Source organism: Saccopteryx leptura, chromosome 1 (genome assembly GCF_036850995.1).
Source record: "Saccopteryx leptura isolate mSacLep1 chromosome 1, mSacLep1_pri_phased_curated, whole genome shotgun sequence".
In the NCBI taxonomy this organism is placed as follows: domain Eukaryota; kingdom Metazoa; phylum Chordata; class Mammalia; order Chiroptera; family Emballonuridae; genus Saccopteryx; species Saccopteryx leptura.
The window spans coordinates 380,347,428-380,362,459 of record NC_089503.1 but is presented as its reverse complement, the minus strand read 5'-3'; the positions used below and the strand labels follow the sequence as shown (position 1 = coordinate 380,362,459).

The following is a 15,032-nucleotide window of genomic DNA, read 5'->3' as shown; positions in this document are numbered from 1 at the left end:
TCTTGCCCACTCTGTGCAGACTAGGCCCTGTTGAGGAGTCAGTGGACTTGGCCAGGAAAGTAGAGGTCTGGATAGTTTCAGGGGGTGACAGTGGCTCAGCTGTCTGCCTTTGCAGTGAGGGTCAATCCATGCACAACAGCCCAATAGCAATAAAGATTCAATTACAACAGGAGGGCCCATATAAGAAACACAAGGAGCAGCATTCCTGGAGCACCCAGCTCAGGTGACCACGGAGACTGCTCCACTGGACCCAACAGAACACCTACTACACAAAGGCTGGGAATCACCACAGATCTATCCAATACACAGAAATAAAAATAAAGAGGGAGCCGAAATAGGGGGGAGGGGGGAGGAACAGGCCTCAATGACAGAAAAAGAACTAAATAAAACGGAGATAAGCAATTTATCAGCTAAAAAGCCAAAGTAATGGTTATACAGATGCTCAAGGGAAAAAGTGAGAACTTCAACAAATAGATAGCAAGCAATAAAAAGGGCACAGAAACCATAAAAATGTACCAGTTAGAAATGAAGAATACAATATCCAACATCAAGAATATACTGGAAGGGCCCTGGCCGGTTGGCTCAGTGGTAGAGCGTCGGCCTGGCATGCAGAAGTCCCAGGTTCGATTCCCGGCCAGGGCACACAGGAGAAGCGCCCATCTGCTTCTCCACCCCTCCCCCTCTCCTTCCTCTCTGTCTCTCTCTTCCCCTCCCACAGCCGAGGCTCCATTTGAGCAGATGGCCCGGGCGCTGGGGATGGCTCCTTGGCCTCTGCCCCAGGCACTAGAGTGGCTCTGGTCGCAACAGAGCCCCGGAGAGGCAGAGCATCGCCCCCTGGTGGGCAGAGTGTCGCCCCCTGGTGGGCATGCCGGGTGGATCCCGGTCGGGCGCATGCAGGAGTCTGTCTGACTGTCTCTCCCCGTTTCCAGCTTCAGGAAAAAAAAAAAAAAAAAAAAAAAAGAATATACTGGAAGTAATAAACAGTAGCTTGGGCGAAGCAGGACTAAATCAGTGACTTGGAAAACAAGATAGAAAAAAACACCCAATTAGAGCAACAAAAAGAAAAAAGAACAAAAAAGAGTAAGGGTAGTTTAAGGGACCTTTGGGACAACATGTAGTGCAACAACATCTGTCTCATACGGGTATGAGAAGGAGAAGAGAAAGACCAAGGGATTGAGAACCTACAGTGTGTCCATAAAGTCGTGGTGCACATTTGACCGGTCACAGGAAAGCAACAAAAGACGATAGAAATGTGAAATCACCAAATAAAGGAAAACCCTCCCAGTTTCTGTAGGATGATGTGGCAGCATGTGCACATGTCCAGATGATGATGTAACACCATGTATATAGCGGAGCAGCCCACGGCCATGCCAGTGGAGATGTGGGTGGTACAGAGAAAAGTTCAGTGTGTTCTGCGGCTCGCTAAATTAGAATCCGTGACCAAAGTGCAACATGAAATATCGGCACGTTTATAACGAAGCACCACCACATAGGAATGACATTACTCGGTGGGATAAGCAGTTGAAGGAAACTGGCAGTTTGGTGGAGAAACCCCGTTCTGGTAGGCCATCAGTCAGTGACGAGTCTGTAGAGGCTATACGGGATAGCTACCTAAGGAGCCCTAAAAAATCTGTGCGTGAGCCCACATCAAACTGCACTGAATAGATATGAAACTGGGAGAGTTTTCCTTTTATTTGGTGCAGATTTCACATTTCTATCATCTTTTGTTGCTTTCCTGTGACCGGTCAAAAGTGCACCATGACTTTACGGACACACTGTATTTGAAGAAATAATGACCAGAAACTTCCCTACCCTTGTAAAGAAAATAGACACACAAGTCCAAGAAGCACAGAGTCCCAAAGAAGATGGACCCAAAGAGGCCCACTTCAAGACACATCATAATTAAAATAGCAAAGGTGAAAGACAAAGCGAGACTCTTAAAAGTAGCAAGAGAAAAGCAGTTACTTACCTACAAGGGAGCTCCCATAAGACTGTCAGCTGATTTCTCAACATAAACATTTCAGGCCAGGAGGGACTGGCAGGAAATATTCAAAGTGATGAAAAGCAAGGACCCACAACCTTGCTGGTTAAAAAAAAAAAACAAAACTAAACAAAACTACTTTACCCGGCAACGATATTATTTTAAATTAAAGGAGAAATAAAGAGCTTCCCAGACAAGAAAAAGCTAAAGGAGTTTGTTACCACCAAACCAGTATTACAAGAAATGTTAAAGGGTGAAACAGGAAAAAAGAGGGGGAAGAAGGAGGAGGAGGAGGAGGAGGAAGATGTAAAAGAATGAGAAGAAGAAGAGGAAGAGGGAGCAGGAGAAAGAGAAAGAGAAGGAAAAGAAAAAGTGTGCTAAGATCCCTGAGAGAGAGACAGACAGACAGAGATATACAGACAAGTTTATATATCTGTGTACACTATGCAGATGTGTTAAAACACAATGTACATCTTGACAGAAAATGGGAAGCACCAGCAACAACAAGAAAACGCACATGCCAACATACAGTAAGAAGGGGAGAGAACAGAGCGTGATAAATGGAAAAAAGAAATGAAGACAGGACGGGCGTCCCTCTGAACGCCACGGCAGTAGCCGCCATCAATACAAACAGGCGAAGGGAACCGGTGAAAGATCAGGGCCCATGAGTCTGGCTATTGACCGCACCTACACTTAGAGACAGAATGTCCCGGGACAGTCGATTTAGGAAATCAAGAGAGAGAAATCACTTTAAGGCTGGCAGAAAACAAAGATTAGCAAAAACCATTTCAGGAATAATGGGACACAAGGAGAAAAGTATTCAAAAGGACAAAGAGGGTGGTTCCCTGCTGATGACAGAAAGGATTGTCAGGACCAGCCCAGGCTGCCTGGATGAAGACGCTCTCGCCGTCACCTCTTCAGTCTGGTCCTCACTGGGCTGGGTGTCTTTGCAAGTCAGCAAACAAAACAACTCCCCAGCCTTCCTGAAGCGTTTGTTCTAGCGGAAGGCAGACAGACCAAAACCAATGAGTAATCAAACTACACAGTCTGTCAGATGGTGACAAGCGCTGGGAAAAAGAACAGAGAACAGGGAAGGGTGACAGGCGGTGCAGTTTCAAACAGGAAGCTTGGACTGAGAAGACGATACCTGAGCAAAGACTGAGGAAGACGCTGCGGATGTCTAGGAGAAGAGAACCCCGACAGAGGGCGCGGCCAGAGCTGGGGGGGGGGGAGGTGCGCTGGACACGCCCACGGCGGTGGGCGGTGGGAGTGAGAACCGGATGTCCAGGACACAGAGACCGAGGCCCCCTCCCCGCGTGATTTTAGGAAGCTCCAGAATAAAACACATGAGACCACCACCTGAAAACTGACATGACCCACAAGATTACTTAGAAAAGGAGACTTTTAGAAATGTATGACATCCAGTCGAGGAGACCTCAATTTAATCTAAAGACATGCTGTTGGATTCCAACTCTAAGGAAAAGATACAGCTTACGCCTACTCGGTTGCATCTCACTCGCTGCGAAGAAAGAAGTTTGAAAAGAGAAGGGCCAAGTGAACAAGTCTGAGTGCACAGCGTGGGGACTGTGGTGAATACTACCGCACCCCAGACTTAGATGTCGTCAGGAGAGCGGGTCTGAAATGTTCTCGCCAAAGAAACTGTCGCTTTGTGATGAGATGAAGGGCAGCTAATACTGTGGTGATCATCTTTTTACAGTCTACAAATCAACATGTTGCACACCTTCCACTTACCTAATGTTATGTGTCAATTACACCTCAGTAATAAGGCTGGGGGTGGTGGGGAAGGGAAGGGCCTGGTTTGACGAGGATTCATAAAACAAGGGTTCGAGGACAACAGCCAATGTACGCCCAACAGTGTTCCCGGGAAAGGGTGTCCCAGAACGGGCCGGAAAAATGGGTTTATTCAGCAGGATATATAGCTTTCGTTTCCATCATAAAGATAGACATATCTGGGGACTGAAATCACCCAAATGATATCAGGATTAGAAAGCAAGCTTAGTAAGTAGTGGTTTCCTACAGAGAGTCCCTACAAGAGGAGAGTGTGCTTACCAAAGACTCCAGCGTCTGGTCCCAAGGAGACTGCTGATATACAGTGTGTTCGTAAAGTCATGGTGCACTTTTGACCGGTCACAGGAAAGCAACAAAAGATGATAGAAATGTGAAATCTGCACCAAATAAAAGGAAAACTCTCCCAGTTTCATACCTATTCAGTGCAGTTTGATGTGGGCTCACGCACAGATTTTTTAGGGCTCCTTAGGTAGCTATCCCGTATAGCCTCTACAGACTCATCACTGACTGATGGCCTACCAGAACGGGGTTTCTCCACCAAACTGCCGGTTTCCTTCAACTGCTTATCCCACCCAGTAATGTTATTCCTATGTGGTGGCGCTTTGTTATAAACGTGCCGATATTCACATTGCACTTTGGTCACGGATTTGAATTTAGCGAGCCGCAGAACACACTGAACTTTCCTCTGTACCGTCCACATCTCGACTGGCATGGATGTGGGCTGCTCTGCTGTATACACGGTGTTCCGTCATCATCTTCGCATGCGCACATGCTGCCACATCATCCTACAGAAACTGGGAGGGTTTTCCTTTTATTTGATGCAGATTTCACATTTCTATCGTCTTTTGTTGCTTTCCTGTGACCGGTCAAAAGTGCATCATGACTTTACAGACACGGTGTATATGAATAAAATGGCATTCTGATTTTTTTCAGTCTTCTCATGTGACTTTGCTTCTCATGGTCATCAGACTGAAATGGTCTGGATATACAGAAACAAAAGGGTCCTAGGAGCTAAGGGCCAAGCTTTGAAGTACAGTGATTACACTGAGGTTGAGCTGGATCAGCCATTCTTAGGCCTCCTGGGTGTCACCCATGCCTAGTCCTCCATCCACCTAACAATATGGTGGAAACACTGTACGGACGAGAGAGCCCTGAACTTAAAGTTAGAGACCCAGCTGGGGCTCTGCCACCACGAGCCACCAAGCCTGGGCAGTTGTCCCTTAGTCTCTCTGATCCACAGAGATGCATGCATCTTTCAAAATGGGAGTGACAATAGCTGTTCTATCCATCTCCCTGGCTTGTGTGGGGGCTCAGAATCTAAATCTGAAACACACAGCCGTGTGAATAAAAGATATTAATGCTTGCATTGTTACATACCTGTCAGCCTGCATAAATAATCGATACACTGAAGCACATGACCACAATTATCTGAGAATTAAAGACAAGATCAAAAACCACTAACGCATTGAACAAAATACAGGAAATCCTACCTCTCGGCAACTGGTTTGGCAATGCTTTCAAAAACGGTCTCTTGGTTTGTATCTTGATCAAAAATCCTTTGAAATCTGCAAATGTGAAAACAGTAATTATTTTAAAGCTAAGCCTTCAAACACTATTGGATTGGTTTGTTTTTTCTTTCCTGACAGCTTTGTAAATTACCCCATATTTACATCACTGGGCTTACCTAAGCGAACACAATGTCTGCCCTGTAGTCCCAACCACACTGCACTGTTGTACCCCTGTATACAAATGGTGGGTAAACAGTATTGCTTTGACAAGATCTGTACAATAAATCCCTCTGAAAAACTACAGCAGCTTTGAACCACATAATAAACTGTGTGTTTTTTAGCTCTCAAGAGGGACAGTGTCTGCAATTGGCATCCAATTCAAATCTAGATAAGTGCGTGAAATGGAAACCCAAGAACAGGATGTAAACAGCCAAAGACCTTCTGATGTCTGACCTGTAAGAAAAGAACACAGCTGTGAAATGTATGAGTATTAAACTTGGCCTTATAATTCTGAACTGAAGTTCCTTTTCCATTAATTAGGTACTACATCCTAGCATTAGCTACTTAGCTTTCAGGGAAGTTTATTTCACTTTGTTGATCATGAGTCAAAAGTCGAAAAAATGAAATGAAGATAGATCTGTCCTGCAAAGAGCAGTCTTTATCAGATTGGCAAGGCCCGGGGCATGGGGAGGCGGAACGGGGTCCAGTTCACTATTCCGGGCAGCAGCGCTGTGACTTTGCTCTGTACGCAATCACAAGCACAGCGGAACGGCTGGGGTAGAAGACACACGGTCTATTCTCTTACAGTGTGGCAAGTTGCTACCAGCAAGTATGTCCCCATTACACCATCATGGAGAGGGAGAAGGAGGGAAAAGGGACGGAGAGGGGGAGGAAATAGGAGAGGGAGAAAAGGAGAGAGGAGGAGAGGGGGAGAGAGAGAAGGAGAAAGAGAGAGGGAGAGAGAGAATGGAGTATATAAGGTAAAAAATGTTAACTGGTGAACCTCCCACATGGAGCAGAGGAGAGTTGATCGCATTATTTTTCTACCTCTACAGCATGTTGAAAAGTTTTCAAAACAAAAATTGGGGGGGGGGGGAATGCTTTAAAGCAAAATCTTTACAACAAACACACTGAGGGCATCTCAGGCACTTCCAGGGTGACTTGGGAGTCTTTGTTCCATGTGTCTGCCTCGCACAAGTGAATTGGGCACATCTTCAACTAATGTCGAGACGACATGAAGGGCGGGGCTGTTTTCACTACTGAGGAGTTCGGAAGGATACCTGAAGCTGGACTGGAAATACAAAACAGAACGGAATTCATTGTCTTCGATCAACATTAACTTCAAAAGATCCCTAAACTTATCAACCTCCCTTTTGAAGAAGCAGGTAACGAAACTGTATACCAAGAGAGATTGTAAGGCACTCTGCCTACGAACTGCGTCACTAAGCCGGCAAGATCGTTTTAGACAACATTTACCGAGGGTGCCCAGAGCATTCCTCAAATCCTGCAGGTGCCTCAGAGCTCCGGATGGGAACGCAGGGGGCACGGCTGCCCAAGGGCTCTCTAGAACCCACTCACTGTGTTATCTGAGCACAGACCCAGCGGTGCTTCTGAGGAGGGGGACAGGCGGATGTGATTCTTGACGACATGAACGATGACTGAGTGAACCAACAGCTCCTCCCAACCTCACTTCCTTAAGTTTCAGGAATTACCTCGACCACCAAGGAGGTGGCAGAGGTCTCAATAAATTCTACAACAGCGTGAAACATCACACAGCATCATCCCCAGATATTTTATTTTATATAATAATGGTTACATGGTCATCTGAAAGGGCATTATGGGTGAGCTATTTTCTGAAAACCCTGGAAGAGCAAAATAGAATCACAGAACTTAACAAGTTGAGTCTGTTCCCAGGGAGATAAAGCAATTCGCTCAGGGCCCCGGATCAACACTGCCTCTTGGGACATGACTTAGGTTTCCTGAGACCTCAGAGGCCCTTTCATTTATGAGGAGGTTGTCAGGCTTTTTCTCAACTCCATTCCAAACCTGGCATGGGCAGACCTCTCCCCACCCCAAAACTGTCCCGGTCTTCCTCCTCCCACTCAGTGACAACTCCATCCTTCTAAAAGTCTGGTCCAAAACCCTCAGGGCGCCCTTGACTCCTCTCTTTCCATTACACTGTCCATCCCACCCACCAGCAGGCTCTGTCATGGCTGACCTTTAAAATACACACATGCCGAATCCAACTATTTCTCAACATTTCCACTTGCTACCACCCCGGGCCCGAGCTACCGAAGTGCCTCGCCTCGTCTCCTCTACTCCCTTGCTGTCTCTTTTCTTACATGTTAGCGAGAATGATCCTGCTTAAAACATAAGTGCGATTACTTCATCCTTCCGATCAAAGCCCTCCATTGCCTTCTGGGGCACTTTGGGGGAAACTCCCTATGACCGGGCCACACTGCTGCCCCTTGAGCGCCTTCCCCCCTCTCCCCTTCGCGTCCTCTCCTCTGGCCACACAGACCCCGGATCTTCAAGCCAGCCAGGCATCCCCCAGCGCAGGCCTTGGCTCTTGCGGTATCCTCGGCCTGGATTCCTGTCCCTCAGAAGCTGGATGTCGGGCTTCCTCACCACCCTCATGTTTTGTCCAAATGTCACGCTCTTGGGCACCTCCCCTGACTGCCGGGGGTAATACTGCCAATGTCCCTCCCCGTGGCTGCCCTGCCCCCCCCCAGCATTCCTGAGTCCCCGTCCTGCCTGAGTTCGCTCCATGGCACTAACACGTTCTAAAACACGTGTTACTTTGGCCCTGGCCGGTTGGCTCAGTGGTAGAGCGTCGGCCTGGCGTGCAGGAGTCCCGGGTTCGATTTCCGGCCAGGGCACACAGGAGAAGCACCCATCTGCTTCTCCACCCCTCCCCCTCTCCTTCCTCTCTGTCTCTCTCTTCCCCTCCCGCAGCCAAGGCTCCATTGGAGCAAGGATGGCCCGGGTGCTGAGGATGGCTCTGTGGCCTCTGCCTCAGGCACTAGGATGGCTCTGGATGCAACAGAGCGATGCCTCGGATAGGCAAAGCATCGCCCCCTGGTGGGCATGCCAGGTGGATCCCGGTCAGGCGCATGCGGGAGTCTGTCTGACTGCCTACCCGTTTCCAGCTTCGGAAAAATGCAAAAAATAAAAAATAAATAAAAAATAAAATAAAACACGTGTTACTTACTGATCCGCTGGTCTACCTCCCCCCTCCCCCCACCAGGGAAACACCACGAGGGCGGGGACTTGGCCGGGTTTCCCACCCTATCCCAGCCATCGAAACAGCACGCCGTGAATGGTCATAAATATTTATTGATTAAAGGCGTTTTCTTGGGAGAAAACAGCCTGGAAACGCTTAAATATTTACGTCTGAACATATGTCTAAGTCAAATACTTTATTAACTTCTTTATTTAAAATACCAAGCCAATATTTCTAATTCTGAGATTTAGAAAGAACGATTGAAGAGATTTTAAAATAAGCAAACAGCGCTTTTTCAATAATCATATATTTAAATGTACTCTGTATCTCTAGCACATAAAGAATACTTTGGAAAGGGCCAGTCCATCAAGACATGGTCCGTTGTTTCTTAACAATCACACAGAATCACGCTGAATAAAACATTTCAGCACCATGTGGCTGACGGAGTGCGGGCCAGGCTGGCTGTCAGAAAGTCACAGCTGTGAAGGTAAGTGGCATGTTTCCGTTGGTGGAGAATGCCCCCTTCAGAAAAATCAAGCCATTTATTATAGGCTATCCTCCTGAAAGGATAGAAAGAAAGGAATGGGGAGCCAAAAACAGACGGCGAGGACCCCCTCACCAGGTGAGCGCGTGCTCGCAATCCTGCTGGTACTTACCGCAAAAGGGGCACAAGAAGAAGGGGCAGGTGGCAGGAGAGATACACACGAGAGACAAAGGTCAGAGTCGTGCAGACCGAAGAGAAGTTTGTGGGACAAACCAGTAAGAGTAAATAAATGAGAGAGAGAGAGAGAGAAACATAAGAATATAAAATATCCAGCTATCCCGGACAGTTCTATCCAAACAGCAAGGGCAGGAACAGTCTCAGAATAAGGATTATGCAAAACAGCCTCGAGAGAACTGCAGGAGGGCAATTAGGATTCCTGCAGCAGCATCCAGAAATCCACCTACGTACGAGCCACAGATCAAATACGGGTTTAACTTGGGCTCAAATTTCTCCAAAAATCAAAAGTGGGGCTTAAAGGAAATCGCATCATCTGAAACCAGGTAATAAAGACAATTTAAAATAGCCATAATCCTCAAGCGGAAGGCCTGGCCACGGAAGAGGGTTTGGACGGAAGGCCCTGATGTCGGCCTGGGGCGGCTGGTGGTCCTTTTCATCCGGACCACGCAGTCTGGCCCTGGCCGAGAGAAGGGTACTGCAATCCGTACGTGCAACTGTAGGTGTTATTTAAAATTTCCCTAGTAGTCACAGTTTAAAAAAAGTAAAATGAAACAGGTGAAATTAATTTCACTCTATCTTAACACAACATATTAAAAAGTTTATCATTTTAATATGGAATCAATTGGAAAATATTCTTGAGCTATTTTACATTCTTTTTTTTTTCATACTAAGCTTTCAAAAATCCTTGATATATTTTACACTGACAGCATATCTCAATTTGGACTAGCTACATTTCAAGTGCTTAAGAGCTCCATGTGGCTACTGGCCGCTCTATTGGACAGTACAGATATAGAGTGTTCACGTGTGCATGGAGGCCTGTACATCATTTATGTTATAAAGAAGGCTCACCTGGCCCTGGCCAGTGGCTCAGTGAATAGAGTGTCAGCCAGCATATGTATGTCCCAGGTTCTATTCCTGGTCAGGGCACACAGGAGAAGAGACCATCTGCTTCTCCCCCTCCCCCTCCCTCTCCTCTCCCTTTTCTCCTCCCGCAGCCAATGGCTCAGTTGGTTCTAGAATGGTCCCAGGCACTGCGGCACATCAGCCTCAGGTGCTAAAATAGCTCAGTACTCAAGCATCGGCCCCAGATTGGGGTTGCTAGGTGGATTCCTGTCCAGGTGCATGCAGGAGTCTGTCCCTACCTCCTCTCCTCTCACTTAAAAAAAAAAAAAAAAAAAAAAAAGGAAAAAGATAAACTTACTTAAATTTGTAGCTTTCTCGCTTATTATTCACAAATCCATCTGCCAAATCACGAGGTATGATAATTTCCAAGCTAGGTATTAATTTTTCATCTTCGTCTATGGAATAAATCTGCAAATATGAAGGCAAGAAATGAATATAAAATGGTAAATTTCAGGCTTGAACTATGACCATGTTATTATGATGTGCACTGTAATTTTATGAAAGATCATACTTTTAAGATATTAAGTCAAAACATAGTGTAATTTGGGTAATTTTCCTCTTTGAACTGTGTGCAGACACAAATAAATATACAAACTAAGAAGAGGAGAAACCTAAATCAATGCTCTGTCAATGCTCAGAACCTCGTTGACTAATCTAATATTCAAATTTGAACATTGCAGTGTCCTTGTCGCTGAGAAACGAATGATCCTGAAAGCAACATACTACCTGAATATTGCTTTGGAATTATGTACCAGAAATTAACATTTTCCTACAAGTAACAAGCACTTTTGAGCATTTACAGAATGCTAGACAAGAAGATAAAAGGACTAGGTCTGAGACTTCTCAGAGAGCTCAAAAGAATGCTCTAATTCAAGTTGTGTTCAAAGAAGCCCAAGTTTTCATGAGACATAGTCAGGTTTTGATAAAAGACGCGTGGTTTCAAAAGACACATATATTTCCTGTCTTTGATGTCAAGGTTCTACTCCCAGCCCAGCTACTAATTAGCAAATGACCTGGGAAAAATCACTTAACCTCTCCAAGCTGAAATGGAAATGAAAGGTCTTAACTAACCCCCCCCCCCCCCCTTACAACTATAATATGCTCTGACTGTCGTCTTGGTTACCTACGCTTCTATTTATTGGCCAGAAAAATCAAGAGTCGTGCCTACAAAGCGGTCATTAAAGAAAAGCATAAGATTTTTGTGTTCAAAGACCTGCGTCCAATGCTGAGCTCAATTCACCAGATGTGTGACCAGCCACCACATTCCGAATCTTGGTTCCTTTCTACATAAAATGAGGAAAACAGAATTGCCCCCTTACAAGATTGCTGCGGGGATCCAATGATGTCATGGAAATGGAAGCATTTTGTAATGCACCATAAAAAATGCTAGTCATTAGATTTAGAGGTTCTTAAGAAAGGCTTCTTGTCTTTCACCAGGAAATAAAATTCTTTCTAACAGGCAATACTTCCTGTTTAAGATCCATTAGATGCTTAATTATGGGGGAAAAGTTATGTTCTTAAATAAGTAAAAGCCTACCTAAATCTCCAGAAAATCTGAATGATTTTCCTAAGTAGACTTTTATTGAACACTCTCATTTAGAATGTGAAGAATCTGTGCAAAATAAAATTATTTATAGAAAGTGAAGGCATCAAGTCCAAAGCTTTTTGGCTAGGAATTTTTCAAAAGACATTTAAAAATTATGTCCTGTAAGCCAGGCACTACATTTAAAAAGAAAATGGTTGATGCCCAGACAGGTGAGTAAAACAGGCATGTAAGACATGAAACATAGAAAAGTGAGGGTTGCCACACTTAAAAAAAAAAAGAAATAAAACCTGTAACAGTGCTCAGAGGACAAAAATGACTGTCTACCAGAGTAGGAAGGAACAGTGACAATCACCACTATCATGAGGCCATTTGTTGAGGAGCTAAGAAAAGCCCTTTATCACCAGAAAACTTGTTTAGTCTAATAGATTGGCTTTCTACCCTTAGTCACAAAAGTATTTGAGATGGAGTAGGTTTTTTAAGAATAGAAGACAACTAGATCTAATGAAAAGACGAATATAAAAATATTGTGAAATCTACAAAGCCCTATACCAATGAAAAGCATTGGTTTTCTTAAAATTATCCCATCTTACATGTTTTCTGATGCATTAACCTATACATTACAATAGTTTAATTTATAGCATCTTATGAAATAAGAGAAATGAAGTAGTAGAGCCACAAAATGAAGAGGAAAAGGAGATAAAACTTTGAATTACTCTTGGTTTAAAGCTACAAGCAGCATTTCCAGGTTGAGCAACAACCATACAATGTTTTTCAGGGACAAAAAAAAGACAGGATGCTAAAACTGGGATTTCTAAGGGAGAGCAGGGTACACCAACTCAAAATGTGTCCATCTGTGCTCTTTTATTTTTGTGTATGTGGCATAATGTTGCATCTCAGCAAGAAACCTGACATTATTAAAATACAGTGTGACATCTAAAAATACTTCCTGGAATACCAATCTACTCCACAGACTCTTGCCAAAGAAATGCACAAGAAGGCACATTAAAATATCCAAACAGTGCATTTCAAGAAAAGAGAAAATTCAGTATTAAATCCAAGATTCTCCATCAGCCCATCCCCGAGTCCTGCCTGCATCCTGCCTGCATCCTGTTATATTACCATATCTAAGCACCTGCTACTGACTGCTGAGTCTGTAGGTATGGTCAACATTTTTAGTAAGAATTTAAAGGGGAGACAGATATTACATATGCTTTTTACATGCGATGCATTTTTAAAAACCTTCTTGTAAGAGGATGTAAGAGGAGAGAAATTGGGAAGGTAGCCACGGTTCCTTTCTGCACTGCTTTATTCCTTAAAAAAAAACAAAGTCAATATTTTCTCTGGAGTCTTCTCCTGCTTCTTCTCAATGCATTCCATGAGTTAAAGAGTGATGACAAAGACACTATATTCTCCTTGTTTTAAATATTGATACATACACTACATGAGGCAAATGCTAGCCTATGAAATGCTGTGATGTTACATTTATACATGAGCCCAGTGTAGAAATATAGATATAGGCTAAAGATAAAATATTAATAATGTGCTCATCTCAGGCACTGATTCACAGGACTCAGATTGTTCTTGCCTAAATTCTTGCTTAGTGAGGCAAAAAGAAAAAAAAAAAGGTTCTGTCTGAAGATCCAAGAGCTTTGGAATAAAAAATCCTTCATTAAAATCGGGGTTCTGCCCATCACAAGGTGAGTGGCTTGGCCACATTATCCAACCTGAGACTCAGTTTCCCCATCTATAAAATGAGGAAAATGGCATTAACCTTGTGGGGTTCTCATGCGAACCAGGGATAACAGAGACATAGCACAGAAGTGGTAAGAATGACTATGCTCCTTCCCAAGGAGAGAAAACAATGTTTTGAAACTTAAGAAGCATTCAGAATATCTGTGCTCAGAGTAAGGCCAATGTCGCAACCTTCTTTGTACCTTCCTGAGCTTAGCGCACTAGAGGAAGCACCGAGTAGGTCCTCAGCTAATGTTTTCTAGTTCTTTTGTTTTGTTCTTGGTAAGTGAGAGGAGGGGAGATAGATAGACAGATTCCCGCATACGCCCCAATGGGGATCTGCCCCTCAACCCCCATCTGGGGGGGGGGTGCTCTCCCTATCTGGGGCCACCCTGGCAACCAAGCTATTTTTAGCACCTAAGGTGTTGGCTCCATGGAGCCATCCTCAGCACCAGGCCAATGCGCTTGAACCAATGGCTGCTGGACAGGAAGAAAGAGAGAGAACCTGAGAGAGACCGAGAGAGAAAGGGAAAGGGGTGGAGAAGCAGATGGTGGCTTCTCCTGTGTGCCCTGACCAGGAATCAAACCCAGGACATCCACATGCCAGGCGAATGCTCTACCGCTGAGCTAACTGGCCAGGGCCTAAGCTAATGTTTTCTGAATAGAATGTATGTGTATTCTTTCTGTCAGGATGCATAAGTATGCATTTATATACGCGATATGTCAATGCTCATGTTTTTGTTGCATAAAGAAAATAAAATCAACAAATTCTAGGGGCCTACTGTATGCAGAGCCATAGTGTATCTATTATCAGTAACATCTCAGACATGTATGGACACGCATCTCTTCCTTGCACGTTTTGCCCGAGTATACGAAACGTAAGTTTGAGTATTAGTATGTGTGCAGAGACGCGCGACCGTTTCCCAGAAAGGGGCAAGAAGGGTGCGGAGCTGAGGTGCGGTCGGCGTGACTGTCCAGACCAGCGCGCTCCTGCCCCTGTGTGAACAGGCGTGCCCAGGGGCAGGCATGTGCCTCTGTGCAGGGTATGTTTGTGCGCACAGGGCTGTGCTGGGTGGAAGTGCCTGGGGGTCTGTCTGTTCGAGTCCCGACAGCGGGGCGCTGGTGTCTGATGGCTGTCGGGGCTCCACGGACACTGAGTGCAGGGTTCTGGGCAGCGTCCCGCGGCGCCCCACCCCTCGCGGGCCGCCCTTCCCAGCCTGGGAGGCCCCGCTGTTCCCGCACCCTCGCTGCTCCGACCCGTACCCCTTGTGGCTGCTTCCGGACAGTGGGCTTCACCCTGGCGAAAATCTGGATCGTCTGCTTCACCATCTCCTCCTGGGCTCTGCACTGACCCTTGACCTCTCAGGCCCAGGCGCCCCAAACTCCTGATGCCCCCACCACCACCTCCGGCAGACGGCAGCCTTAGCAACAGTAACTAGGGACTCTACCCAAGGAGCAATGCGCCAAGCAGGCGGCCCGCCTCCTCTCACTAATTGGTTGCTGATATAGGGGGGCGGCCCCGAGGGCGGGACTGAGAGGCCACAGCGGGCGGGGAGCGAGCTGCGCGTGTGCGCGGTGGAGCCTTGGGCTGTGGACTTCGCTCCAGAGCT

At 45.7% G+C, this 15,032-nt stretch overlaps 1 protein-coding gene across 2 annotated transcripts in view; it reads right to left on the bottom strand.

Annotated features, from left to right (window-relative positions):
• The window catches only part of KIF6 (kinesin family member 6), a 407,764-nt gene extending 392,948 nt beyond the window's left edge, over window positions 1-14,816 (bottom strand). For both annotated transcript variants that reach the window (XM_066361424.1, XM_066361425.1), the window contains exons 1-3: window positions 14,686-14,816; window positions 10,444-10,553; window positions 5,281-5,355 (exon numbers count right to left, since the gene is read on the bottom strand). In XM_066361424.1, coding sequence (XP_066217521.1) covers window positions 5,281-5,355; window positions 10,444-10,553; window positions 14,686-14,751 — 251 coding nt within the window. In that variant the 5' untranslated portion in view covers window positions 14,752-14,816. The remainder of the gene's footprint in view (window positions 1-5,280; window positions 5,356-10,443; window positions 10,554-14,685) is intronic.
• Between the last annotated feature and the right edge of the window lie 216 nt (window positions 14,817-15,032).